General features: G+C 36.5%; 2 protein-coding genes and 1 non-coding gene across 4 annotated transcripts; 2 read left to right on the forward strand and 1 right to left on the reverse strand.

Moving 5' to 3' along the window:
* Positions 1–4,374: 4,374 nt before the first annotated feature.
* On the reverse strand, positions 4,375–6,209 carry LOC143562635 (dolichyl-diphosphooligosaccharide--protein glycosyltransferase subunit DAD1-like). Its single transcript, XM_077050387.1, has 5 exons — positions 6,096–6,209; positions 5,963–6,010; positions 4,942–5,029; positions 4,801–4,844; positions 4,375–4,615 (listed from the first exon to the last, which is right to left on the reverse strand). Exons 1-5 carry the CDS (start codon positions 6,180–6,182, stop codon positions 4,532–4,534), a joined length of 351 nt encoding a protein of 116 aa, XP_076906502.1. The 5' UTR covers positions 6,183–6,209; the 3' UTR covers positions 4,375–4,531.
* Positions 6,210–6,306: 97 nt separating this feature from the next.
* Positions 6,307–6,384, forward strand: TRNAI-AAU (transfer RNA isoleucine (anticodon AAU)). Its single transcript has one exon. It is a non-coding gene; the product is annotated as a tRNA-Ile (tRNA).
* Positions 6,385–12,153: 5,769 nt separating this feature from the next.
* Positions 12,154–16,822, forward strand: LOC143563247 (inactive poly [ADP-ribose] polymerase RCD1-like). 2 transcript variants are annotated; one of them, XM_077050843.1, is made up of 8 exons: positions 12,154–12,419; positions 13,409–13,518; positions 14,143–15,258; positions 15,363–15,604; positions 15,822–15,922; positions 15,996–16,154; positions 16,241–16,353; positions 16,451–16,822. In XM_077050843.1, the coding sequence occupies exons 3-7, from the start codon at positions 14,243–14,245 to the stop codon at positions 16,343–16,345; spliced, it is 1,623 nt and encodes a 540-aa protein (XP_076906958.1). In that variant the 5' UTR covers positions 12,154–12,419; positions 13,409–13,518; positions 14,143–14,242; the 3' UTR covers positions 16,346–16,353; positions 16,451–16,822. The 2 variants fall into 2 exon arrangements, with proteins under 2 accessions (XP_076906958.1, XP_076906954.1); XM_077050839.1 differs by having other exon boundaries at positions 12,336–12,419; positions 13,404–13,518.
* Positions 16,823–27,292: the final 10,470 nt, after the last annotated feature.

The raw sequence follows: 27,292 nt of genomic DNA on the forward strand, positions 1-27,292 counted from the left end.
CGAGAGATTAGGGGTGGCGAACATAGCTGACAAGATAAGAGAGTGGAGATTGAGATGGTTTGGACATGTAAAGAGAAGACAGACGACGAATCCTGTTAGATCCGTAGAAAACATTACTATAGAGGGGAGAAGGGGTAGAGGACGACCTAAATTGACTTGGGATGAGAGGATTAGGCATGATTTGATAGACCTAAACCTCTCCGAGGACATGGTTGAGGATAGGAATTCGTGGAGAAGTAGAATTAAAGTTAAGGATTTTTAGAGAGAATTGAATAACTTAGGGCTTAGACTTAACTTATTTAGGTCACATACCATAATGGTATTTCCCTTACATATAATATTATTATTATTATTATTATTATTATTAGCTTTTATATTGCTGTTAAACTGTGACCTTATTATTAATATTATTATAATTAGTAGTAGTTTTTATATAACTGTTAAACTTTGATTTCCTTTATTTTGCTTCATACACATGTACTTAGAGCTGAGGGTCTCTCTGGAAGCCACCTCTTTATTCCTTTGGATAGAGGTACGGTGTGCCTACATCCCACCCTCCCCAGACCCTACCTATAGCTTTGCTGTCGGTGGGATTTTACTGGGTATGATTGATTGATTGATTGATTGATAATTATTATAAGAAAAAAAAAACATAAAAAGAAGCCTGTGAGGAAACAATCAAACAAACGACGTAACGACTGAAATATATGTTTTGGACATGTTCCAAAGTTGATATGACAACTGTACTTAACGAAGCTTCGAATTATATCATATTAACGCTTCAAAATAATAATAATATATGCTATAGTACGTACCGGCTCTCCATTAATAAGGAATAAGCTTAGCAGATTGAATAAATTACCTGAGGATGTTGAATTGTTTAAGAGATGACGTTGACAGCTCTTGTCTGGATTCTAATGTGTGTTGTGTGAGAGAAACAAGAAAACGCTTGGCAGTGCCATTGGAAATTTCTATTATAATTCTTTAGATGATAACACAGGGATAAGGGTATTTTCGGTATCGATTCGGTGTCAACTATTTGCTTTTGATGTCTCGGAATTCGTTTCAGTATCGGTATTTACCGAACTTTTGCCTACAGGACCGGCACTGAACCGAGCATTTTTCGATCCCGGTATCAAGTTTTTAAGAAAATCGGGATCAGGAAATTTGGGACCGATACTGGTCGGTACCGAACCCATCCCTAGTTAGAATCTGGCACTGAGTCGACCATAAACAAGCCAGAGCCTAAAAACAAAGCCGTAAACAAGTCCAAGCTTTAAACACAAAAAAAAAAAGGTAGAAATGAAAATTAAGAAAATAAAAACAACGGGCAAAAACGATGTGGACCGGAGCACGCGTTTAAAATTTTTCTTAGACCATGTGTACTGAGAGAGTTATGAGTAAAGTTATGGCCTATAACTCTCCCTTACACCGCCCCCCTCAAAGTTATAAGGTAAAGTTATAGGTTCAAAGTTATCTACATAACGCGCATGGAAGACAAAATAAAAATAATAAAATAATAAAGTTATGGCTTTATGGAGGCTTTAGGACTACACTATATTTTTGTATAAAACCATAACTCTAACTGAGCGCCACGTGTCGTATAATGCCTGAGGGTAAGGCTTTATAACTACACATGGTTTTCCCACTAAAAGTATTTCAATTAATATCCCGGCAACTCGTAGCACTTTGCCGACCCGGCATAATTGCATTTTAAATTAATTATAGATACTAAATAAACTGTACTTTAAACGTAAAATAAGTATGATATCTATCTTCTTAACAGGTATCTTATAGTTTATTTCTACTTTAAAATAACTAGATTACAAACATCATCATCATCATCATCATCGTACTCAGTATATCCCATCAATAGCAATGCTATGGTAGGGTCTGAGGAGGGTAAGATGTAGACAGCCTTACCTCTATCCCATAGGGATAGAGAGGCTGCTTCCGGTGAGACCCCCGGCTCGAGATTACAAACATGAAACATTTATTTTTTATTAAAGAAAAAATACAAATGTATGCAACCACCGAAGAAAAAATCAAGAGTGAAGGAAGGTTTACTCTTGAGAAGGCGTGTGTGGAGAATTACCACGCATTCATTCATTTTGTTTTTGATACATTTGGGTATTTTGCCCCTGATGTTGCTAAGTTTCTAAATAGAATCCAGCGGGTCGTGCACAGTAACTCAACGACGCCGAAGAATGATAATTTTGTTTTCAGTATGATCGGTTTTGCCATTTAAAAGGAGGGTGACGACGCAGCTTGTTGTCCGCTTACCTATCTCTTTATTATAATTGAATCCTTTTATTTGAATTAAAACTGAAACAGTTTTGTTAAAAAAAAGGTAGGCGTGACAATATTTTAATTTAAAGTAATATAAAAACCTTATCTAAACACACACTTCAACAAAAGTGTGCAATATTGTGTGGTCTATTGATTTTAATATTTTATGAGTTTATATGTTAATTGATTATGTATTTATCTCATCGTTAGATCTTTGTCATTTTACGCTTTGTCCATGACTTCATGGGATTCGATTTATAATATAAGAGTTTATAGGTAAATATGATTAGATGATATTATTATAACTTTAGATGTTTTTATGAGACTAAGAGAGTATATTTGTATTTATTAACTGAGTTTATATGTAAACATTATTAAGTTATATTTTGTAAAGACAAAGTCACAAAGACCTAAACCTTTGTAACATGGACCTATATGTTTGGAACGTCGCATCCACACAAACTATAAGAACATCTCCATCCCCATGAACATCCTCAAACGGATTGTGTGTCAGTGTGTGAGGATATGAGGGGGTTCTTACGCGTCTTGGGTGCAATCCGAGTAGGGTTACAATGAGTCATCCGTTGAAACAATGAAATAATTTCATTATTTCATTATGTATTGTCAACATCCAGTCATTACATTATATTTGAAAACATTAATCAAGTATATGTTTATATGAACACAAAGGAGTAATGTGTTACACTACTAGGTTGTATCAGTTTTGTCTCATTTTGATTAATATAAAAGTTAATTTGAGACAAATAATATTAAACTGTCAAAACTTTATTAATCGGGTGTCAATCAAATATTGTTTTGGTACTTCAACAAGAAGTCGAGCAACTTTGAGTTCAATTTTAATTACAAGCTTTTAAATCAATTATCAATTAATATATTAAAAAATTGAAGGCAAAAAAGTAGCAAGAGTTGGAATTGGTTTGTTTTGGCAACTTGTGGTTAGCTGGTTCTGCTTAAACGTGTTGGACTACTACGAAACCTATTTTTCCACTTGGTGTCGTTTAAATGAAATTTGGGTATCTTAAATATATATATTAAAATATAGAGAGATCAAATTTTAGTAATAAACAACATGAATAAGAGAGAAATTTAGAAGAAATGAGCATTCTTGAGATTTAAGCAAAATATCTCATGTATGTCGTAACTCACTCTATTACATAAATTGGTTATTGTAGATGGAAGTGGCACGGGTCGAGAACAAACTACTCGTTACTCTAAAATGATAAAGAGAATCAAGGAGACAACACGTTTACCACGCCATAGGCCATTTAAAAGCATTTGTTATTGTGGTCTTAAAACCGAGTCTACATAACACCCTTACAACCTCAAAACCATCAAAAGACACTCTATCCTCCACTCATATAAACTTATATGTATCTTTTTCCTTTACACATATATAATTATCTCTCGTATCTCCTTCACGTCATACTCTCTTATAAAAAACACCTTAAAACCAACTATTAAAAATGTTTTAAGTTTTTTTTTTAAATGTAAACTATAAACTCAAAAAAGTTATTTGCACATTCAACTTTAAATTATAGTTTAAGCGCTAGAACATCTAAAATTGACGCAACGTAAATTGATACTTGTAAATACAAAACTAATAACATATTACAGCAAGTGTTCTTACCCTTTCTCCATCCCTTTAGTGGTTAGAGGAGAAATTACCAAACGCCTAACACCAATGAGGGGTGTTATGATAATTTCAGAACTATGGGAAGTTGAAAACATATGGACCACTGGATCATTTGAACAATGGTCTAACATCGATGAAAGCATCTTAGTAAATAAATCTCTCTCTCTCTCTCAAACCTTAGATCTACAAAATGGATGAACTCGGAGAGGAAACAAAGATACGAATGACGAAGGCAATAGATGTTGATATCGTTTTGTTAAGATAAATCAAAAAGATGAACGTAAGAGTCTCTGACACCAAAAAAAATAAGATGATTTTTTTTTCAGTATAAAAGATAAAATGGTTACCTGACATGATTTAACATTAATAGATTTTGTTTACTGTCAATTAGTGATAGTATTAATCAGATTACGAAATTGCAAGAAGTAGAATAGGGGAGACCAAATCCATAATAGTTACTGTAAAATTAAGGGTCTGAACATTGAACGGTTTATGTATCTAAGTATCATGTAGCAACTTAAGATATTCAGGTAATCCTCAACATCAAAACCTATGTCATAATCTTGATGTAACAGCCGAAGATATAAGTTATCCAAGGAAGTTCATGATCACCAAATGCAACACTAAATTGCACAGAACAAAATCTGCAAAAGCACGCTCAGGAGGTAAATCCTGCAACAATTTAAAAAGCAAACGTAAAGTGTAAGAAGGTTGCAAATGAAGGTATAGACCATAAAGAAAAGCAAAATCATTAAAAGTATTAAACTTTCAAAATATTTAATTAAATAAATGATGTGACCACAATCAAAATGTTTAAACGTATATAGCTAAAAGGCAACAAAAAGCAAGAAGCATACCTTGAATTCCTTGTTTTCTTTGTTTACTTGGATACGAAGACAAACTGTAGCCAAGAGGATATCAAATGATTATTCATAACATGGTAACCCTGACTGAAACACAACGTATCTGAACATACAGTTGAATTTGTACAATCTTACCAGCAAGAACAGCTGTTCCTACACAAGAGAGCACGCCTGAGAGAAATGAGTTGAATGGGAACGAACCAACAATGGCCATGTAAACCACCTGGTAATAATCAAAAACATGTGAAAATCCTCCCACTTTATTTATAGCTAAAAAAAAAAGTTGGCTGTGTCACGAGCCCAGCTCGAGTTTTAGACACAAGTCTGAAACAAGCCGAGTTTGGATTCGGCTCAACTTGTTTAAACTTTAGAACCCTATTCTATTAGTGCATGACATGTGACAACTTCCATGCCCAAAACTATATACAGAACTAAGAAAATCCATGATATAACCATACATGTAAAAGTAATGGACTATATTTTAACTGAATCTTGTAATTACAATGTAGGGGAACCCATAATATACACAAGAAAGAAACCATTAACAAACCTTAAAGAAACCTAACTCGGGCCTGTGAGCTAAAAAGTAAAAACATCATCATCATCGTACTCATAAATCCCACCAATAGCAAAGCTATGATAGGGTCTGAGGAGGGTAAGATGTAGACAGCCTTACCTCTACCCTGTAGGAATAGAGAGGCTGCTTCCGGTGAGACCCCCGGCTCGATTAAAAAAAAAAAGTAAAAACAAAAAAACACTAATACTAATAATATATATTTAACAATACACTATCGATATTAGGGGGGAAGTTTTTTCATCAACGGTCATATCAAAAAGACCGTTTCGAACTTTCAATACTTGCGCATAGCAAAAATGCAATTTATTTTCAGCTTTCCGGCCCGTGAATGTGAATGAATTGCATCTAAATCTTAACATTACGCTAACATTTGAAACCGAATGTAAACAACCAAACTATTGTGTGCATATCAACATTCTCTAATTTCCATAGCAGATGTAATAATCAATGAAATTGGGCAACCAAATTAACACTAAGGTTCTTAATATCAAACCCTAAATATTAAAATCACTGTGCAACCAATTCATATATATATATATATATATTTTTATAAACTTAATCTGAGATAATAAAGAGTACCTGAATGAGAGCGGTGGATACAGCAAACACCACATATAGATCTATGATCTGGAATTGTGAAATTGGGTTAGATCGTTAGTACACACAAAAAATAAAGAAATTGTACATAATTAAAAAGATCAAAAAAAGGAACCTTGAGATTAGTAGGAGTATCGGAATAATAAGCAGAACGTAGAGAGTGAAACAGAGCTTGCGCGTCATCTTTCGTCGACTTCCCCATTTGCTTGTTTCTCGGTCTGTCACACAAAACTCACCACTCCACAGCAATGGAAGATCAAAACCCTAATATAGTAAGTAAAATTGAAACGTATTATATTTTATATTTTAGTTTTTGACAACATCAAGGCTTATTAGCTCAGTTGGTTAAAGCGTCGTGCTAATAACGCGAAGGTCGCAGGTTTGTTCGAGACCTGCATTGGCCAAATTTTTATTTTCACAATTTTTTTTGGACAATAAAAAGTTGATCAAACAGACCTCTATGTTAAAACGTTCTTGTTTGAAGTGTAACAAAAACTGCATTCGTAATAAATATATAGAAGTAAATTATAAGTAACTATACCTTTCCTTTTTGGTGTTGTTATTTATGATTTTAAAAATCCCGAGTGTAAAAGCTGTTTAAACGGCCAAGAGAAGTTGTTGACTTGAACAACCAATTTGAACTCAAAATGTTGTTTGACTTTATAGGCTACAAATATTACTTTTTGGACTATAAATGTGGATTAAAGTTATGAGTTGATGTAACAAAAGTCATGTGTATAACCCACAGGTTTGATAGATATAAAGTTTGAATTTAATGGTAAAAAAGTATACGGTTTGATTTTTGGGCTCTTACACGTTAATTTCAAAGCTTATGATTTTGGTATTCTCATAATTGATTAAGAAAAAGTATGGTGACTAATTTTTTTTTCCATATGAATGACAGAGGGTAACCCTTCTGTGTAGATGGTGAAGAGAAATGACGGGGCAACCAATTTGGAGCCGCGCAACCAACCCATAAAGAGGAAATGTTGACATTGGTCTAAAACATCTTTAATAGTTGGTTTCACAGTTGGTCATATTGCTCTAAAACACGATAAGAAGTGTATTACAGCCAACATGTGCTTGTAACTTTTGAAGTGATACTTATGGTTTCCTCGACGCCTATAGCGGTAGAGCTACTTAGTCGAGTCCAACAGCTCATGCATAGTAATGTTATGACTCCATGATCCATTAATATAGTTTTTAAAAGATTTTGTTTTACAATTCAAAAGGGTTGGTGGTTGAGCTTGTTACCCATTTACAATATGTATTTAATAGTGTTTTAAGTTTTAAATTAATGAAGGAAAATTGGTTTTAAATAATCTCAACTATGCCCTATTGGTAAATAACAATTCCAACTTCATACTTGTCTGGTGGCAGTCCGAACTAAATATGTATTTGTTTCTAACGGTCCGCGACTAACGGAGGACTAACCCCGTTAGTCCGATGATGATGTGGCATGCATACGTGTCAAAAATGTGCTTATATGGCAAATACGTGGCAAGATCGAGCTTACGTGGCAGATTACACAATCATCGTTACCATTACCACCACCATCACCACTCTCTAATCACTCTAAATATCTCTCTCTTTTCTTTTCCCTCTCTACTCCATTAACTCCACCACCACCGGCCCTCCAACACCACTTATCACTTGCCGCCACCAGCACCACTACCTGCCAGCACCTACCATCAAGCCCTAATCATATTAATCTTCATCATATGCTTCTTTTTCTAGGGTTAGGGTTTATATGGCTCGAGAATTGGGGATCTGGCTTGATTATTTTGTGGAGGAGATAGTGGTGATGGAAGAGTGTACGGTGGCGTACATCACGACGGTGAGGGGAAATATCCATGACAGGTGGATATGTGGACTGTGTGTGGAGGCAATGAAGGATGAGACGGCGAGATCTTATTCGCAATCGTCGGAGAAAGGTCGTCTCCGGCGGTGGCGTTGTTAGAATTGGTGGTAGTGAATTGAGATAGCCAGTTGCAGGTGGTGGGTTCCAGTGGTGGATCTGGGTTTGTGAACTCCGGCAAGATTAGGGCAGAAATCCAGCTAGTTGGGGGTCGGAGAAGATGGCGGGAAGATGGCCAGTTACAGGTGGTGGGTTCCAGCGGTGGCTGCTGTGGATGGGCATGGCGGTGGTCGGGGTTCTGGCGATGGTTGCAGGGGTGGTGGACTGGTGGTGTTGTGGTGGCTGGGGGTTGTAAAGGGTAATAGGTTGAAGATGATGGGTTTAGTGGTGGGATGGACACAGTCAGCCGCCACTTAACGTTCCACGTAATCAAGTTTTTGCCAACTGGATGGCTACGTCAGACAAAGACTAACGGAGTTAACATCCGTTAGTCGCGGCCCGTTAAAAACAAATACACAAATAGTTGGTACTGTCAGCAGGCAAGTGTAAAGTTGGGACTGATATTTACCAATAGGGTATAGTTTGGATTATTTAAAACCAATTTTGTCATTAATGAAAGACTTACTTTCAATAAATAAAGAAAAGAGAGGGTATGTCGTGAACTGAAATAATGTAATTGTGGAGAGAGGAGATAAGGTCGGTTTTATGAAATAATGTATTCAAACAAATATTTACGAATAAAGAGTTGAGAGAGAATAGATAACTGGTAGTGTTTTCGATTGATTTTAGGTTTGCAACGTGTTTTGACTTGAACTTGGTTTTGAGCTATTAGCGTGGGTGCTCTAGGAATTTGAGTTGATCAAGTAATTTTATAAAGGCAAATTGGATTTAATAATCCTAACTTAATGCAGTTGGCCGATAATAATTTCAACTTAAAAAATAGTTGCCACTAGACCCAACTTTCACATTGTTTATTTTCATTGGACCCCGTTAAAAAAACTTAACGATGTTTAGTTTTTTTCAAATTTCAAAGCGATGTTTTAGGGCTTTCATTCGGAATGAGGATACGAGTTGATTGATGCAAAACTTACCTCAAAACGGTGGTCAAAACGACTAAATGATGCTTCAATTCCGGTGTGTAAACTTTTAATTAACAAAAATCAATCTGTTTTGAACAACGTTTTGTGGTAAGTTTTACATCAATCGATTCGTATCCTCATTCGATCGAAAGCCCTATAACATCAATTTAAAATTTGGAAAAAAAACTTAACGTCGAGGTCCAATGAAAACAAATTATGTGAAAGTTGGAACTGGTGTCAACTTTTTTTAAGTTTAGATTATTATCTGCCAACTGCATTAAGTTAGGATTATTAAATCCAATTCGCTTTTTATAAAAAACATAAACACACATCACTTTTATAAAACAAGTAAATAACTTGTAACTTATTTTTTATAAAACACTTCGGCCAACGGACGTTCTTGTGTTTGGATGGGCATGGGGAATCACGCTTGTATTTACCATACTGGAGTATCCCCCTTGTTGGACTTAGGGATACTGGGTTTGTTGTTAGGCATGCAGTGTTGAAGGCGGAATCGGAAAAATTGCTAAGCATGAGAAAACATGTGTCGAGAATCAACATGTCTTTATTCCTTTTGCTTTTGATACATTTGAGTCCCTTGCCCCCGAAGCTATTACGTTTCTTAAAAGAGTTCAACGTGTTGTGCACAATAACTTATCGACGACAAAGAACTATAACTTTGTTTTCAGTAGGATCAAATTTGTCATTCAAAAAAAGATGCCGGCACAGCTTGTTGCCCACTTATTTACCTCTTTATTGTATTTTTTTTTTTAATTGGTCAATGTTCATTGGTTAATTATTAATAGATGATGTTTACATCGGGACAATTACAGACTAACGGCAGATAGACGGGCAACAAGCTGCGCCGCTACCCCCTTCTGAATAGCAAACCCTACCCTACTAAATACAACATTCCCTTTAGCATGGCGAAGTTACTGCTGACCACCTGCTGAACCCGCTTAAGGAACTGAACCACCTGCTAAACCCGCTTATTGTAATTGAATCATTTTATTTAATATATGAACAAGATTGAATAAAAAAATATCAATGAATAATAAATAAAAGGATAGACATTATTTCCGCCAACTCACGATCACGACATTAAAAGAAAACAAAATGTAGACTGGTATCGATGTTGATTTCCCTATCAAATAATCAAAGTTTTTTAATATGTATCAAAATAACAGCAAATTTGTTGATAAGAAAATAAAATATTAATTATTAGGCCATATGTTAAAAATATTAATAACATTTTCGTGGTCTGTACTTAGAGCCGAGGGTCTCTTTGGAAGTCATCTCTCTATTCCTTTGGATAGAGGTACGGTGTGCCTACATCCCACCCTCCCCAGACCCTACTTATAGCTTTGCTGTCGGTGGGATTTTACTGGGCATGATTGATTGATTGATTGATTTTCGTGGTCTATATTTTGGAATGGTTACAGACCGAGTTTTTATAGCACTTTGAAATCTTACTTGTGGAAAATTTCTAGAAGTTGCTTCTTAGGCCCCATTTGTTTTATTGACTTTTTCTTACCTTTCATTTATAAAACGTTACATTTAGATTCTAGCTCACAAAGTTTCATTAATGACATATGAATGAAGGTAATTCCTGAAAGGGATTTTTCATTTGTAAAGTAATTTGTAACCAAGACCGGAGTCAAGTTATATATAACAATTTGTCGTCACACTATATTACATGTCATATTAAAAACACTATTTGGTTTGAATAGTGTAATTTTTGATTGGTAAGTAAGCTTTAAATACAAGTTTGTGGTTAAGCGGTTAACATGTATGTTTTTTACAGAAAAGACGTGAGATTGAGTCCCACTAATTATGGTTTTTGCCTTTTATTTTGTCGACTATAAGTGCCATGTGTTATTTATTCGTTTGCCAACTATATTTACTCGATTCCCTTTTGTTACATTTTAGGTCAGCTTGTGCCTCACTTCAAATCCTATTTCAGATTTACATAGCTTTTTTTCCGCTATTTTTTATGTGTTTTCTGAATGATGATTATGTTTGTTATTGGTTCCGTACAATTCTTCGTGTGCCGGTTGTTTTCCGTTGAGGTTTTAGGCTGTTTTCCGTTGATGTTGCAATCTATACATATTGCTAGTGATGTTATTCAATATTACAAAGCACCTTAAGTCTCTTAACAAACATATTCGCTCGTCTAAGAAGTATTTTCAACTAAGACAATCATAATCATCATACCATATTTCATCCATTATGCTATTTGTATATATATATTCTAAAGGCCTCAGAGGAAATTAAAGACAAGACGAGACAAAGCTTTCTACAAAAGTATACTATAAAACAATATATGAAAAAAGAAGATAGAGAAAAAAATAGTTAGTAGCTAAGATGTAGATAAAATAAAGAAAGAAAACAATAACAAAATTATATATAAAAAGTAGTTTAGCGTAGAGTTGCAAAATATGTTCATACATTGCTGGTGAGTTTTGCCCCAAAACCAAGAAAAGTCTCTCAACATGAGCGATTTTACATGATGTTTGTAGTTATACGCATATGTACATCAAAAAGTTGAACATCCTATGTAGCTACGATGTTAAATTATTTATAATGAGACTACGTCCTCATATAATTGTAATATCATGTATTACATATTTACATATACTCCTATACTCCTCTTTGCCTTCTTGATGGTGACCGGGCATTAAGCAACACATTGAGTTTGTATAGCTGTATAAACTTTTTAAGATGAACAATATATAAATAAATTTTTAAAGAAAAAATAAATGTTACTTAAATTACAAGGATACGATGAGGATGGTTGGATAGGCAGGCCAATGTAAACGTTGTAACACATGTTGAAATATAATGATATGAGATGAAAGATGGTGGTGATGTGACGCTGAATATTAAGGATGAATAGATAGTTGGATAGAACAAAACATGGTACGTCTTATGTGAACAACCATAAGGTTGGTGGGTGTGGTCTCGACAAAGTATCGAAAGATGAACCAGGGTGGGTAACGTGGTAGCTAGTGAGAGAAGGTTGGCCATTGACGGATGGATAGGGATGCATAAGGGTGGAGGGAGTGGGCTCGGGAAACGAAGCCGATTGGGTTAGGTAAGCCGAAAACCCGAAAAGACGTGACAGGGAATCAGGTTGAATGGTCACAACTCACAACTCAAAATAGGACTGGAACACCATTCCGGGTGTTTCGGTACTAAATAGCTGTAGCTGAGTCACTTATGATAAAACTATAAAAAAAGTAAACGTTACGTATTAAACACTCCAAACGCCGTCAGTTAACGTCACATATCCTCCACAAGCACACACCGGACCACCAAACCAACCCCCCTTCACGCCGTCATCCGTCAACCAATTCACACACACATAAAATTCTTCATAACGTCACTATCTTAACCCAAAATTCAACTTTCGACTTTTAATTTATTTCTTCCGTCTCTGTTATCAGTCGATTGAAATTGATCGTGGTTAGCAGAACGCTTCCGATCAGTTCCTCTCGTGCTTGTTGGTGAGTTTCTTTATTCGATATTATGTTTATCTTTCGGACTCTAGGGTTTTGGTTTCGATATTTAACAGATCGGTGTTGAATTATGTGGTTTGTTGGAGGATCTGGTTTGATCTGTTGCTAAATCGTTAGCTTCTATGAATTGATTTGTGTTTGATGTGCTTATTAGTCAGTCTTATTAACAAATACGTGGTTGATTTTTTTGTGTAACATGTTTCTAGGGTTTGGAAGATTAAAATTTGTGAAATTAAATTTTTTTGTTGGTGGCTGACTGTTTGAATTTTTTATAGCTTGTTTGTGAATTGTGGTGCTTAGGGCTGTAAACAAACCAAACTGTTTGTGAACTGTTTCCTGGGAAGTTCGTGTAATAAATGAATGAACACGAACATAGCCTCATGTTCGTTCAATTGTGTTTGTTTGTTTATGTTTGTTCATTGGTTTTTAATATTTTTTATTAACTTTTCTAATCTTATCATATAAATTTAAGCAAAATTGTTACTATAAAAGAAAAATATATACACGTATGTGATTAAATTTTAATTTATATGTAAATTAACGTATCAATATGAATGTTAAAATAAAACATGAACAAAAACATGGTAGCCAGACTGAACTGTTGACACTGACCATTCTCGGTTGGCTAAATTAAATATAAGATTGTTTGTGTTCATTTGTGTTTGTTCATATATGTTCTTGAATTGTTTACGAACAAGTTCATGTCCTTAATGAACGAACACGAACAAGAAATTTTATTTGGTTAGCTTAGTAGATGAAGATGAACAAGGCCTTGCTCGGCTCTGTTTGTTTACAGCCCTAGACCCTAGTGATGCTTTTGATAGTCGCAAATCTTTTTATGTTTTAACTACTTGGGAAATGAGTAATGGATGTGTGGTAAATGGTAATATATAGATTCTTAATGGAATAGATACCTTGTTCTATTAACTGTATCTTTTTACAAGTTCTGACACATGTTTTATTTATAGTCTAGTACTCGTTAGAGCTGTAATTACTTAATGATAAAGATAAGAAATTTGTCAATCTCAAGCAGTAGAAGGGAAATGGCCACAATATGCAGAAGGGAAGCCGTTTTTAAAACTGGTATGCTCCCTTAACTACAATGGCTGTTGAGCATGTTTTTGTATTTCAGCCTGCCGAAGTTTTAACTTTTTTGATTATTGGTGTCTCACATTTTGAAAGAAACGATGATTCGTGCAATTTCAACTTTTAAAAGGATGGAATCTGTAATTTATCGTAACCACGACCGTGCAATTTACTTTAAATAAAGAAGGTAATTTAATCTTAGGCAAGTTATCAACTAAAAGGAAATAATAATCTTAGCTAGTGGGAAAGAATTGAAATAAATATTTACTTAATAAGATTTTCATTGTATCTGTAATTAATAACCCCTGTTTCTTGTAAAGCAAGATTTCTCCTGGTTGGTCAATATGCCCATGTTGTAAATACTTTTGTTGATAAAAAGGAAAATTTATGTTTATAGTTGGTAAATTTCATTAATAAGGATTAGTGGATTAGAAGTGGGATTGTTATGCTCTATATGATTTGGAATTTGCTTCAAATCATATCAGGCAAGGAACCATCTCTCAAAAGTAAATTGGAATTGCCAATTTTGTATTGTTTTCGTGTTCTGTAAGAATTCTCATCTGATTTTGAATGTAATTCGTTAGTTGATATCTGATTGCTATCTTTTTCATTCTTACGCAGGACTTGCAATTTCTTCAACCCCTCGTTTTCATTATCGTAGGTTACTCCCGGTTGGTGGTTCTTAGGTTTTAGTGTAAATACAGTTTAGTTTTGTAGATAAATGGCATCGAGGTTGGTAAAAGTATCAGACAATGGTGGTAGGATCATTGTTGATCCTAAAAGGAAAAGAATATCTCAAGTAGTTAGAGCTAGCAACCAGACTTCGGCTGTGAAGCCCAGCCCACTACTGAACCGGACCGGGAAGAGAAAGAGAGATGAAAGCTGTAAGTCAAAGTGTTTCTCATCTAGAAAAGCTTTACTCAAAAACTACTCAAATTTTATGATAAGTGGAGCACCCAAACATATGCTTTTTTCCCAAGATGGTCAATGGAATGACTTTTCCCAAGATGTTATTGACTTGGTCAAGGAAGATTTTTTGGCAAAGAAGTCAACGATCGAAGTGAAGTTTAATGGGCGTCATCTAATGTTAGATATGTTACATATGACTGAAGTAGATTTGAAAACTGGTGTACAGAAACCTATAGCATGGATTGATGACAAAGGTAGTTGCTTTTTCCCTGAATCATATTCTAGTTATGAAAGTCATCAAGTACAGAATGATTTAGAACTTGTTGAATTAGAGTCTTCTATGACCCCTGAAATTAAGTTGCATGTCGAGATTGATCTTAACGGACTAAGTAACAATAATTTTGAGGAGTGCTCGGGCGAGTCAAATGTTCAAGGGCCAAATATTAAGAGGGTCAAAGTTGACCACAATATTAATGATAGCTGCAAGCAAATGGATGAAGATGTTTCTCCAACTTCATGCAATATTTTGAACTTGGAAACTGTTAGAAATATGTTTATCAAGGACTTTAACCCCGCCTTGAAAGTTGATATAGTCGATATCAAGAAATGCACGGGTGATGTTATGGAATCAAAGCTAGAGCTTTTTCAGAAGCAACTTGAAATTACACAAAAGATTCGTGGAAATGCAAATGTGAAATATGCTTGGTTTGTGTCTTCTACAGATGCAAACTCTAGCACTGTTGTTTATGGGCTCGGGCATGATGGGCCCAAACTTGGAAGGTATGGGTATGGGGTCCACCTTACATCTGTCGGCTCTGCTTACACCAGGTGCAAATTAGCTCTTCATGCTTTTTGTTTTGTAACTTTACTATTCTTTTAAGTTTTTCTATATATGCTTTGTGGAGTTTTTAAATTTTATGCTGTGATTACAGTGGTAGCATTTGTGATGTTGACGAAGAAGGAATAAGATGCATGATATTATGCCGAGTGATATTGGGAAATATGGAACTTGTTTTACCTGGATCTAAACAATTTTATCCAAGTGACGAGTCCTTTGACAGTGGAGTTGATAATCTGGATAATCCAAATCATTATATTGTTTGGAACATGAATATGAATACTCATATTTATCCCGAATATGCTGTCACTGTCAAGACCTCCCCAGTCACCGAAGGTAGTAGTAGTTCATGTCTTCCTTTCATCCAACTCCAACTTCACTCACTTTTATCATCATATTTTATATCATAATTACTCGCATGGAAAGTTGTACTTGGTAGGGCCGTTCATTGGCCTGAACCATTTTGAATCGACTTATTCAAGCATGCTACAAAGAAACAGAAACCCTAATTTCCAATTTTCTGTTTTTTATCACTATGTTCTTAATTGCACAGGGAATCCGATTATAGAGGGAAGTAAGGTTGATTTGTCAACAAGGGTAACAACCCAAGATCCTCAGGGACCCGTGCAAGTAGATTCCTCTACTGGGAAATCGGTGAGTTTTCTTCATGTGGTAATTAATTTAAAGTATAATTTTACCTGATTATATGTTGATAAATGAGTTTTAGGGGCACATGTCTGTTGAAAATGTCCCATGTGTTGGATCAAGCTCTTCTAAGGCTCCTAAATCCCCATGGATGCCTTTCTCAAAGCTGTTTGAAGCTATTTCGGATAAAGTAGCTCCTGATGACATGAAGTTGGTGCATATCTTATATGAGTCTCTTAGGGTACGCTGAGTGCTAACTGCTGACACATCTTTTATGAATGTGTCTTGTGTTTAAAATGTTTGCTACTTTTGTTGGTGATTTTGTAGGGAAAGAAAACAACCAGGGAAGAGTTTATTAGGAAATTGAGATCGATAGTCGGGGATAAGATATTAAAGTCTACTATATCCAGTCTCCACTCCTCGAGGGCTTAAGTCAATTGGTAATGTTAAAATTGTTGCTCTTGGATTTTAGATAATTCTTTCATTGAAAACTCTATTATATTAATCAAATAAATACACCTTGTTAATTTTTTTTAGGTCTTGGAATCACTAGTATCTGGCAAGACAGTAGAAGCTAAGTATTTTCAAGTATTTTGAGGTGCTAAATAACTCCGAACTCTGGATGTCGGTTTGCTTTTGGTGTTCCATCTTTGTAAATCTGGGTTTTTCCAATTACAATGGTATCTTGAGTTTGCTTTGTGTTTAGATAGGTTCAACTATTAAGGATTCACATATTAGTCTTTTCCCAGAAGTGACATTGAGTGTGAGATATCAATCTGGCAATCTCCTCAGCTATCCTTAATAGGATGGATTCATGTCTATATTGATCTTGCAAAGTGATTGTCATGAGTTATGAATTTGGGATAATATTTTGTATTTGAGTAGGCTAGTCTTGATTTCACAATTGAATATTGTTACCATCTAAATTAGTTTCTTAGTTCTTGAAAGAAATTAGTTGCAATCAACCCGCTCATTGTGGTCGAGACGTGGCAGAAATTGGTTGGACCTACTGGTGTTCAAAAAAATCCAAATCCGAATTCGTTTTATCGAAAATCCAAACTATTGGTAGGGGTGTTCAAAAAAATCCGAATCTGAATTCGTATTATCTGAAAATCCAAACTATCTGAAAATTCAGATATCTGAATCCCGGATATCCAAAAATTCGGATTCGGATGATGATTTTGGAAATTTTCGGATATTTCGGATATCCGAAATTTTAAATTTAATTATTTTCCATTATTTATTATATTCAAACATGTACCATTTTACATTAAAAAACCCCTAAAATCTAGCCATCTATGTTCAATACACGGTGCAATTGAGACGATTCATTGGAAGTTCAATCTATGACCTTTGGCGGTGTACTGAACGGTGGTTATCGAACATTGCATCTTGGATACTGGTTTGTGGTTTCGTCTACTGGCTTCACAGTTGTGCTTGAAATCCGACCTTATCATCTCACCGGTGCTTGATTTCCGACCACGTATGAATCTGTAATTTTGAAACAATTATTTTTTTTAGAATTTCATATATCTACTTTATTATTCGAACGGATATTTGAAATTTCGGACACAGATTCGGATAGTAAAATTGACTATCAGAAATTTCGGATATCCAAAGATTTCCGACTTTGAGCGCCCCTAAGACCTACACCACATGAAAGAAACCCAATGTAGTGGTGGTTGTAATCTACCTCAAATGGTATTTATATAAAAAAAGTGGTTTATTGAGACAAATTCTCAAAATGCATTATTAATTATTAATATAGATATCTAATTAGTTTTTTATATTCTCAGTTCAATTTCTTTTAAATAGTCCATTTGTCTCTTGACATTAAATACATCTTTAAAAGTCCGGGTGATGTTCACCGGGTTGTACAACCCGAAGGCCAAAACAAATAGCCTTTCCAACTTTTACAACTTACAAGAGAAAGTCTACACAACTTGTCCAAATTAGAGAATTTAGAAATTTTATTTTTATTTGATTAAAATAAATAAATATGGGTGTTTTGAGGGGTGGCCGCGTTACCACTTCGGGTAGTTTAAGGTAAAATTTAGATGGGTGATACATATCAATATGCAATCATTATTGATGAGGTGGCACACAGTAGTGACCAGAACGCCACCCGACTCACATTCGATACCAAAGATATTGTTCCCAGTTTTGGATTTGATCCAATCATCTGAGCTCTCCAACGGTAGTATTAGTGTTTGAATAAATGAAGTTACTAAAAAAATATACTAATAATGATGATGAATAAAAGATAATATATTATTTAGATACCTACACAATTATTTCACAATGCTCTCCCTAAGAACTCAAATCTCCGATCTTTGCTTGCAACGCTAAAAAGCTAGTTCTAGTCAAAAGATATGAAAAAACAACGCCAACCCTCACAAAATGCACAACAAAATCATCTCCATGACAACCAACAATTAATCGACTATTTCAACGTTATCTACAACAAGTTCATGAACTGGCGAAGCAATCAAATACACGCGGATGTGTTGACAACGACAGTTAAAGAATGCATGGGCCAATATTCCAGGAAAGGCTTTCATCATCTTGCGGCATGGGAAATTAATAGGCATCACCCAAAATGAACTGGCGTTCTTCCCATGAGTGCTGAGTTTCATCAATCACTAACGAAGAACGAATACCTATGATTCAAACAGGTACACAACATTTTCGGAAACATGAGCTTATGAAGATGGTATGTAAATTGAACACTTTCATTAAAGAAGATGCCGATGATAGAAAAAGGGTTCGTGCTTAGAAGTTGCACGTACATCAAGTAGGAGGAACGAAAGTTAGAGTCCGTATGATGCAAGAACAAGAAAATGCCTTGCAATAACAACAAAAGGCGACGGTAAGCTATCCAATATTGATCGTGCTCTCGTTTATGGTAAGTCAATAATGTCATCATATGGACGCCATGCATATGGTAGGTCATCCGAAGGGCCACCAATATAGCCTTCCTAGTACAAATTAGACAACACTTAATTCAACATTAATTTCGTAATCATGATGTTGGGGCATTTTTTGCCCATGAGAAAGCCCAACAAATATTTTTCTTACATGGGTTATTATTATTAATGATAAGAAAATAAAATTTCTAATACGTATTCATGCTACTTCATACGTATGCAAACCAACACAATTGGTGATTTGGTTTTGGATGAAGACTTGGGCCCGTCCAAAACAAACAAATATTAAGTGGTACATGGGCTTTGCCTTTACATGGGCTTCAAGAAACAAAATCAATATATATAAGGTTTTGTTTGAGTGCACATGTTCTGCCGTCATATACAACAATACACGAAAGAATTGTAAGGGTATTTTTATTGGTTCTCTCATTCTGTCAACACAACAAATTACGAAGAGAAGAATATTTTTTGGTGCTCCATACTTTTGGTATCTTGTGAAGATATAAGAGACGTTTTAGAGACCGGGTATTTTCTCGTTAGTGTTACCTCTTACTCGTTTGTTTTATTCCATATACTTGATGTTAGTTTGTACCAAGTATATGATGATTTGTGTATGCCTCTAGTTTTACCTAGAGAAAAACTTTTGTATTGCTCATTATTGATGATAGTGGATTTGAAGCGGCTCTAGTAGTCCCGTGGTTTTTACTCTCGCCTTGAGAGGTTTTCCACGCTAAAATTATTGTGTCACTTTTACTTTTAAATTACCCTATTTGTTTGCATCCTCACTGGTTCATTCGGGTCGGGAAAAAGTTTAGCCAAACGAAGATTAATTCCGCATTTTTGTTACCGTTTGTGGCTAGGTAGTCGTTTTTCCCAACAGAGTGGTATCAGAGCTTCGGCTCTTGTTCTTGGGTTAAGACTTGTTTGAACGATGGAAGCTAATACGGGTAGGATGGTGAGTTTGAATGGTTCAAATTATCATGTTTGGAAAGGCAAGATGGAAGACCTTCTTTAGGTGAAGGATTATTATTTGACTGTTTTTAGTACCGATAAACCTGAAAATAAAACTGATGAAGAATGGAATATTTTGCATCGGAAGGTTTGCGGGTATATTCGGCAATGGGTTGATGATAATGTTTTGAACCATATTAGCGGGGAGAGTCACGCTCGTACTCTATGGACCAAGCTTGAAGAGTTGTATGCTCGGAAGACCGGGAACAATAAGTTGTTCTTGATTAAACAGTTGATTAACTTGAAATACCGTGATGGAACTCCTGTTACTGATCATTTGAATGTTTTTGTAACACCCCGTAACCGCAGCGAAAACGTAAACGGGATGCAACAGACACCTCTGATATCAACCACATTGTTTATAAAGAAAACTGAATACATTAATATACTTCAAATTACATTATCTCGTATTTCATTACCGTCTAGGTGATACACACATCATACAATACGATACATAATTCTATTTATTATAATGTATCCTAACATCCCGCACGCAAATCTTACACACATCAAGCACTTAGCACGTAAGCAATCACTTCATCTTAATTGTACCTGAAAAGCATGTGAGAAAACGGGTCAACTACGAATAGTTGGTGAGTTTCACAATTGAGTAAACCATGATAAATCCATATCATAATATAATATTATCGATGTAATTATGCTGAGCCCACAAGTGAAACCTCTGACTATCCACACACAACCCCGTGGCATACTCCGCCCACGAACCTGCCCCAAACCGCTATGCCTAACATTACATAGCAAAAATATATATAACAACAAAATAGACATGTGCAACTGGCTGGGAAACATCAGTAAATCCATGCCGGACCAGTTGGGTTTGTCAGACCAATAATACTATCCACACTCTACCGGCTTTCAGTTAATCACTCGTGTTCCGGGGCCTTAGAATGTTAGCAACTCAGACAATTACCATCTTAGTACATTTCCGTACGATTCCCGTACAATAAAATATATATAAATACACGCAAATCCATGCGTTCAGTATGTACTTAAACATTTCAGTAGTAACATGCTTCCGCCCCGAGAAAATATTTAAAAACAATTCAGAAAAAGGGGCTCGTGAAACTCACCTTAGCACATGCAAGCAGGTAACAACAGTCATTATCAGTTAACACGTCCAATCTGTAATATGATCCCTACGATCGTTACTATATAATCACTATTAATATGGCTTTAACCGTGTTAACCGGTACATCTGGGGACTCTGTTAACCCAGTACTGTACCCATTCCGGGGGCAATGTTAACCCAGAAACACTTCTAGGGACATCTGGGGACACTGTTAACCCAGTACTGTACCTATTCCGGGGGCAATGTTAACCCAGTAACACTTTTCCGGACTCAGATTGTGATATCGTTTAGAGTTCAGTAGTCAAAATTACTATTAGTTTGTTTTCCCCGTTTTGCGTGCCTAGCACAGATATCCGATTTTACGTTTCAAAATGAGTTTGGTCACACCCGACCCGAAAATAGTTGTTGACTGATAATTTAATTAAAGTTGTGAAATTAGAGCTCGGTTTAGACGCCCCGTTCGGCCGCGGGACCCATTTCCGTCTTTAGTGCACCGGAAACTGTTAAATCGGGTAAAATTACTCAAATCATCCGAATTATTTTCGGATGATTCATTTTTACTTGTTTAACTCAACTATATGAAAATATTTCATTTTTAAGGTTTTTATACACCGGTCAGCTCGTTTAGGCGAACTTTACCGGTTTACGCGTTTTAAGCTTTAAAAGTTTGTTTTTGCACAAATAATTATCCGTTTAATATCGGATCTTGAAATTTTGCACAAATCACTTTTTGACAGTGGGGAATTTTATAAAAATATTTCCAGAATTAATTTTTATATTTAAAATTTATTTATCTATTTTTAAACACCATTTAAACACTAAATATGTCGTAAATACCAAACGACCTTAGAAAAATCCTAAATTTTTCCTGGATGTCCCCTGCCATCCACATAGTCCCCTGTAATTTTTCCAAAACCAAAATCTCTCTTTACATGCCATTTTCATTAAAACCGAGCTAGAAAGCCCTAGAACTCGTTTAACCGGAAAGCCTACTTAGACTTCTCCAACGGACCTAAAATTTTGTGTGTGACTTTTACATGTTATAAAAAGCTTATCTGGAATTTTCCAGAATTTTTCATGATATTTAACTATTTTTCACCATTTTTAGCCAAAACCAAGCATTAAATTCACCAAATATTCATCCTTTGTCCAAAAATTACCAAAATTTCGCAGATCTCATATTTTCATGTGTAGAACATCTCTGTAAAATTTCATGACCTAACTCTAAACATATCACAATCTGTCCAAAACACAAATATCATACAAAAACCGAACTACCTTGTGTTTCTAGCTTCAAATCGCAAGGATCTCGCTTTCTAGCCTTTGCTAACAACTAGATACAACACCTACAAGCACAATAACACCACACCAAGCAAGTTACACCCACAATCAAGCCATTTCTTTCATGGTTTCGGTTTTGATTCAAAAACAAATATTTAAACCGTAAAAATTCGTTTTTGGTTCGTTTAACTCCTTTCTTGGACCAAGATCCCTTGTATAACCCGTATACATCACTTGATCATGCAAGAATCGGTTTTCATCTTTGAAATATCATTTTCTTGCAAACAAACTCAAGAAACGAAGATGAACACGTAAATAACTCGATCTTTACCTCGGTTTTCTTGCTAAAATCTCGGGTTTTAGTTCATACTTTGGAGAGGAGTTGAAGATTGTTGAATGTGATTGTGTAAAAAAGAAAAGGATAAGGCTAGGGGATATACCCCTTGCCGATCGGAAATCCATGGGGGGTGGGGTGGGACCCACCTCTCCATTCTTAGCCACACATTCAGATTTCTGAAATCTGGATAATGTTTTGGATGATCTGTTTCAGTTCGTTTTTCGGTTAAATGTTTAATTCGGCTTAAAACGAGGCTAAAACGGTCGTTTTTGGCTTAAAAAATGAAATTTATTTAAAACCGATTTAGAAACTTTAAAAAACTTAAACCATGACATTTATTAACTTAAAACATCATATTATTAATAATTGCGCATCTTTTTCGGCTTGATCGATCGTCTCTTGCTCGGTTTGGTATTAAAGGTTTCGTTTAACGTACCGACGTATCATTAAATCGAAAATTCTTTTTCTGTGCTTTAATTCACTTATCCCGAAGCTTTAATACTTCGTAAACATCACTAAATATTATATATCTCGTCTATAATGTAGTCCTCGATTCGTTTCTGGCTTCAATAACCGTTATTCGGTTAATCGTATTTCCAATACGATTAACTGTATAATCGAGTATAATCCATAATGTGAATCATACATACTCGTATAAGCGCATTATAAATCATATATTCGTTATTAAATAACACATAAATAGTATATACCGGCTAGGGTATACCTGAATTTGCCGGAATCGTTACAGTTTTTCAGGGTGTTATTAAGCAGCTTGTAGGTATGGGTATTAAGTTTGAAGACGGGATACAAGGTTTATGGCTTCTTGGTACGTTACCGGATTCTTGGGAGACTTTTAGGACATCGTTGTCAAACTCTGCAGCTAATGGTATTATTACTATGGAATTGGCTAAAGGTAATATTATAAATGAAGAGATGAGAAGAAAGTCACAAGTTTCCTCTTCACAGTCAGATGCCTTGGTTACCGAAAGTAGGGGGAGAAGCCATAACAGAGGTCCGAGTAATAGAGCAAAGCACCGCAGTAAGTCCAAAGGGAAGTTTGAAGAATATGAGTGTCATCATTGTGGTAGAAAAGGGCACACAATAAAATATTGCAGGCAACTGAAAAAGGAGAACAAGAAGGCTAATTACAACAATAAAAAGAACAACTACAAGAAAGATGACGGTGATGAAGGTACTTCTGAAACTAACACTGCCACCGAAGAATCTTATATTTGTTGTGATTATGATAGGGTGAACATTGCACGTGATGATTTGAGTTGGGTTGTTGACAGCGGTGCTACTTGTCATCATCACAAAGGGATTTTTATTCGTCTTATACTCCTGGTGATTTTGGGAGTGTCAAGATTGGTAATAATGGGCTATCAAAGATCGTTGGTGTTGGGTGTAACACCCCGACCAAAGGCGGATTATACATCGGGGCGCCACATATTGTTTCATTACTCGTGACACTATTGGGTGTCAATATTTAATAAATACATTCATTCGCGCACGCGCAACGTAAACACAAGATAACATAAAGCAACATAATTCAATATATTATAAGGCAAAATATTCGAACAATAATAACTTGTCTTGATACATTTTAATCTAGGTCCAAAAGTAAAAACGTCCTACGTGTCCACAAGCTCCAAATGTAGCTACAGCAAACCTGAACATGTGTTAAAATAAAACGTCAAACACTTGCGTGTTGGTGAGAAATCAAGTTTAATAGATAATAGATAATAATAAATCTGCGCGCAACACGTGTGTGTCTGGTGTTTAACAAGGGTGCAATCAGATTGTGATCAAGCCTAAATAGATCATAGCTCATAGTTCATAGTTCAATCCGTGCTCCCAAATGAGCACAAAAACAAGAAAACATCTGTGCAAGTGTAAACAAAGAAAACCGTAAACGATAGGTCTCCCGTGTTCATCTAATGGATCCATGAAAACTGCGGAATAGGCCGAACAAAGCGGTTAATGATACACACATACAAATAAACAGCCAAGTAAACGTCCTCAACACATGGGATACTGCGCGACTAAAGTTCTTAAACAAGTTTAAGACTCTAAGTTTGTATGAACACATGAACATCCCAAAACATAAAAAAAAATAAAAAGGGATTAGGTACGAGATTACTCACTTGATAAACGATGCGGTGAAAGATAAAGCAAGAACCAACTTTAAATAAGCACAAGTTAACCTATAATTAAAGATTATTGTTTTAACGATTTGCTTTAAGTCTTGATTATAAGTTAGCATAATTAATAAGTAAATTATTATATATAATATATGTTACCGGAAAAGCAGGGCAGAACAGGGAGGAAGACGGAGGCAGAGAGGGAGGCGGCAGAGAGAGCAAGGAGGAGGTTAAATTAAGTGTTTGTGTGTGTAGTGTTAGAAAATATAAGTTTATTATTTATAGGGAAACCCTAGGGAACACAATCCCTAGAAAAGGGGAAAAGATCTCAAAAAGCAAAAGATTCCAAAAGCAAAAGATATCAAAAGATATGGCAGCTGCAGGGGACAAGGAAAAGCTGACAGGTAACAGTAAACAGGCATGGGCGGGTCAGATAAAGGTACTGGTCAAGCATGGAAAAGCAGATCTCAAAAGATAATGTCAGTCACTTTTTCTGTCAACCAATGGGGTTGGCGCGCATGCTGCGCCGAAAGTAACTTTTCAGACATAAGATAGGTCAGGTCAACAGCACAGAAGATAAGACAACACAAAAGCAAACGGCTAGATTAAATAGAAGAAAACTCAAAGGGTTTAGCGCGAGAAGGCTCGAGCGCACGCGCGAGGGCGAAGGCTGACAGAACAAACCTTAGCGCGCCGCGGGAAGAACTATTATCCTTAGCGCGCCGCGGGAAGAATTACCATTCTTAGCGCGCCGCGGGAAGAACTACCATTCTTAGCGCGCCGCGGGAAGAACTACCATTCTTAGCGCGCCGCGGGAAGAACTACCATTCTTAGCGCGCCGCGGGAAGAACTTCAATTCTTAGCGCGTCGCGGGAAGAACTACCGTTCTTAGCGCGCTGCGAGAAGAACTTCAATTCTTAGCGCGTCGCGGGAAGAACTACCGTTCTTAGCGCGCTGCGAGAAGAACTACAATTCTTAGCGCGTCGCGGGAAGAACTACCGTTCTTAGCGCGCTGCGAGAAGAACTACAATTCTTAGCGCGTCGCGGGAAGAACTACCGTTCTTAGCGCGCTGCGAGAACTACAATTCTTAGCGCGCTGCGAGAACAGTTCGCCTCGCGTATCGCAGGAACAACTGGTCTTCGCGCAGGCTTCCTTGTAAGGAGTCTGGCGCGTGGAGCTGCGCAGACAACCTTAGGCGGGAAGAAACAAAGGACAAAAATAAGAGAAGGGGTTCAAGGCTTAAGGGCGGGACGGCGACAAGAGAGAAAGAAGGCGGAGAGAAGAAGAGGGACGGGACGGAGGAAAGGAAAAGAGAGGAAGAGGCGGGAAGGAAAATATATTATTATTATTAAAAGTAAAATATAAGTATAAATAAATATTAAATCATAACAGAAAGAGATCGGATAAGGGAAACGGGTACCTGGGTCGGGTCGGATCGGGGCAGATGTCACAGTCTCCCCTACTTTAAGAAATTTCATCCCGAAATTTATCTCGCAGTAGGTTGCGCAGAGAACAGGTGCGGGTACTTGATCTTCATTTGATCTTCCCTTTCCCATGTAAACTCGGCTCCGCGCTTGGACTCCCAGCGAACTTTCACGATAGGGATACGACTGCGCTTGGTTTGCTTTACCTCGCGATCCATAATCTCAACAGGCTTCTCAACGAAATGCATAGATTCATCAACTTGAACTTCATCAAGTGGAATGTGAAGGTTCTTGTCAGCTAAACACTTCTTGAGATTGGATACATGGAACGTTGGATGTACATTGCTGAGCGCGGGCGGCAGGTCAAGTCTGTAGGCAACTTTTCCCACACGCGCGAGAATCTTGAATGGACCAACATAACGAGGAGCAAGCTTACCTTTCTTCCCAAAGCGGACAACACCTTTCCAAGGCGACACTTTGAGGAGAACAAGATCACCAACTTGAAATTCGAGAGGCTTTCGCCTGTGATCTGCGTAACTCTTCTGTCGGCTTCTGGCAGTCAGCAGATGATCACGGATCTTGGCGATTTTATCGGTTGTCTCTTGAACAAGTTCGGGTCCTGTGATTTGAGCTTCACCCACTTCGCTCCAACAAATCGGGGAGCGGCACTTACGACCGTAAAGTGCTTCAAATGGGGCCATACCAATACTGGAATGATAGCTGTTATTATAAGAGAACTCGATCAAAGGCAGGTGCGAATCCCAATTACCTCCAAAATCAAGAACACAAGATCGGAGCATATCCTCAAGAGTTTGAATAGTTCGCTCAGACTGACCGTCAGTCTGAGGATGATATGCCGTACTCATGTCCAAGCGAGTTCCTAGCGCAGATTGGAGAGATTTCCAAAAGCGAGATATAAAACGGCCATCGCGATCGGATATGATGCTCAAAGGAGTACCATGGCGGCAGACAATCTCTTTGACATAAAGCTGCGCGAGTTGCTCAACACGGTAGTTTTCACGAATGGGCAGAAAGTGAGCAGACTTAGTCAAACGATCCACTATTACCCAAATGCTATCATGTTTGCTTGCTGTCAAAGGTAACTTGGTAATAAAGTCCATCGCTATACCTTCCCATTTCCACGTAGGAATTTCTGGTTGTTCGAGC

Source organism: Bidens hawaiensis, unplaced genomic scaffold (assembly GCF_021521415.1).
Source record: "Bidens hawaiensis isolate Kalapana, Puna unplaced genomic scaffold, B.hawaiensis_p1.1 tig00001179_1, whole genome shotgun sequence".
Classification (NCBI taxonomy): domain Eukaryota; kingdom Viridiplantae; phylum Streptophyta; class Magnoliopsida; order Asterales; family Asteraceae; genus Bidens; species Bidens hawaiensis.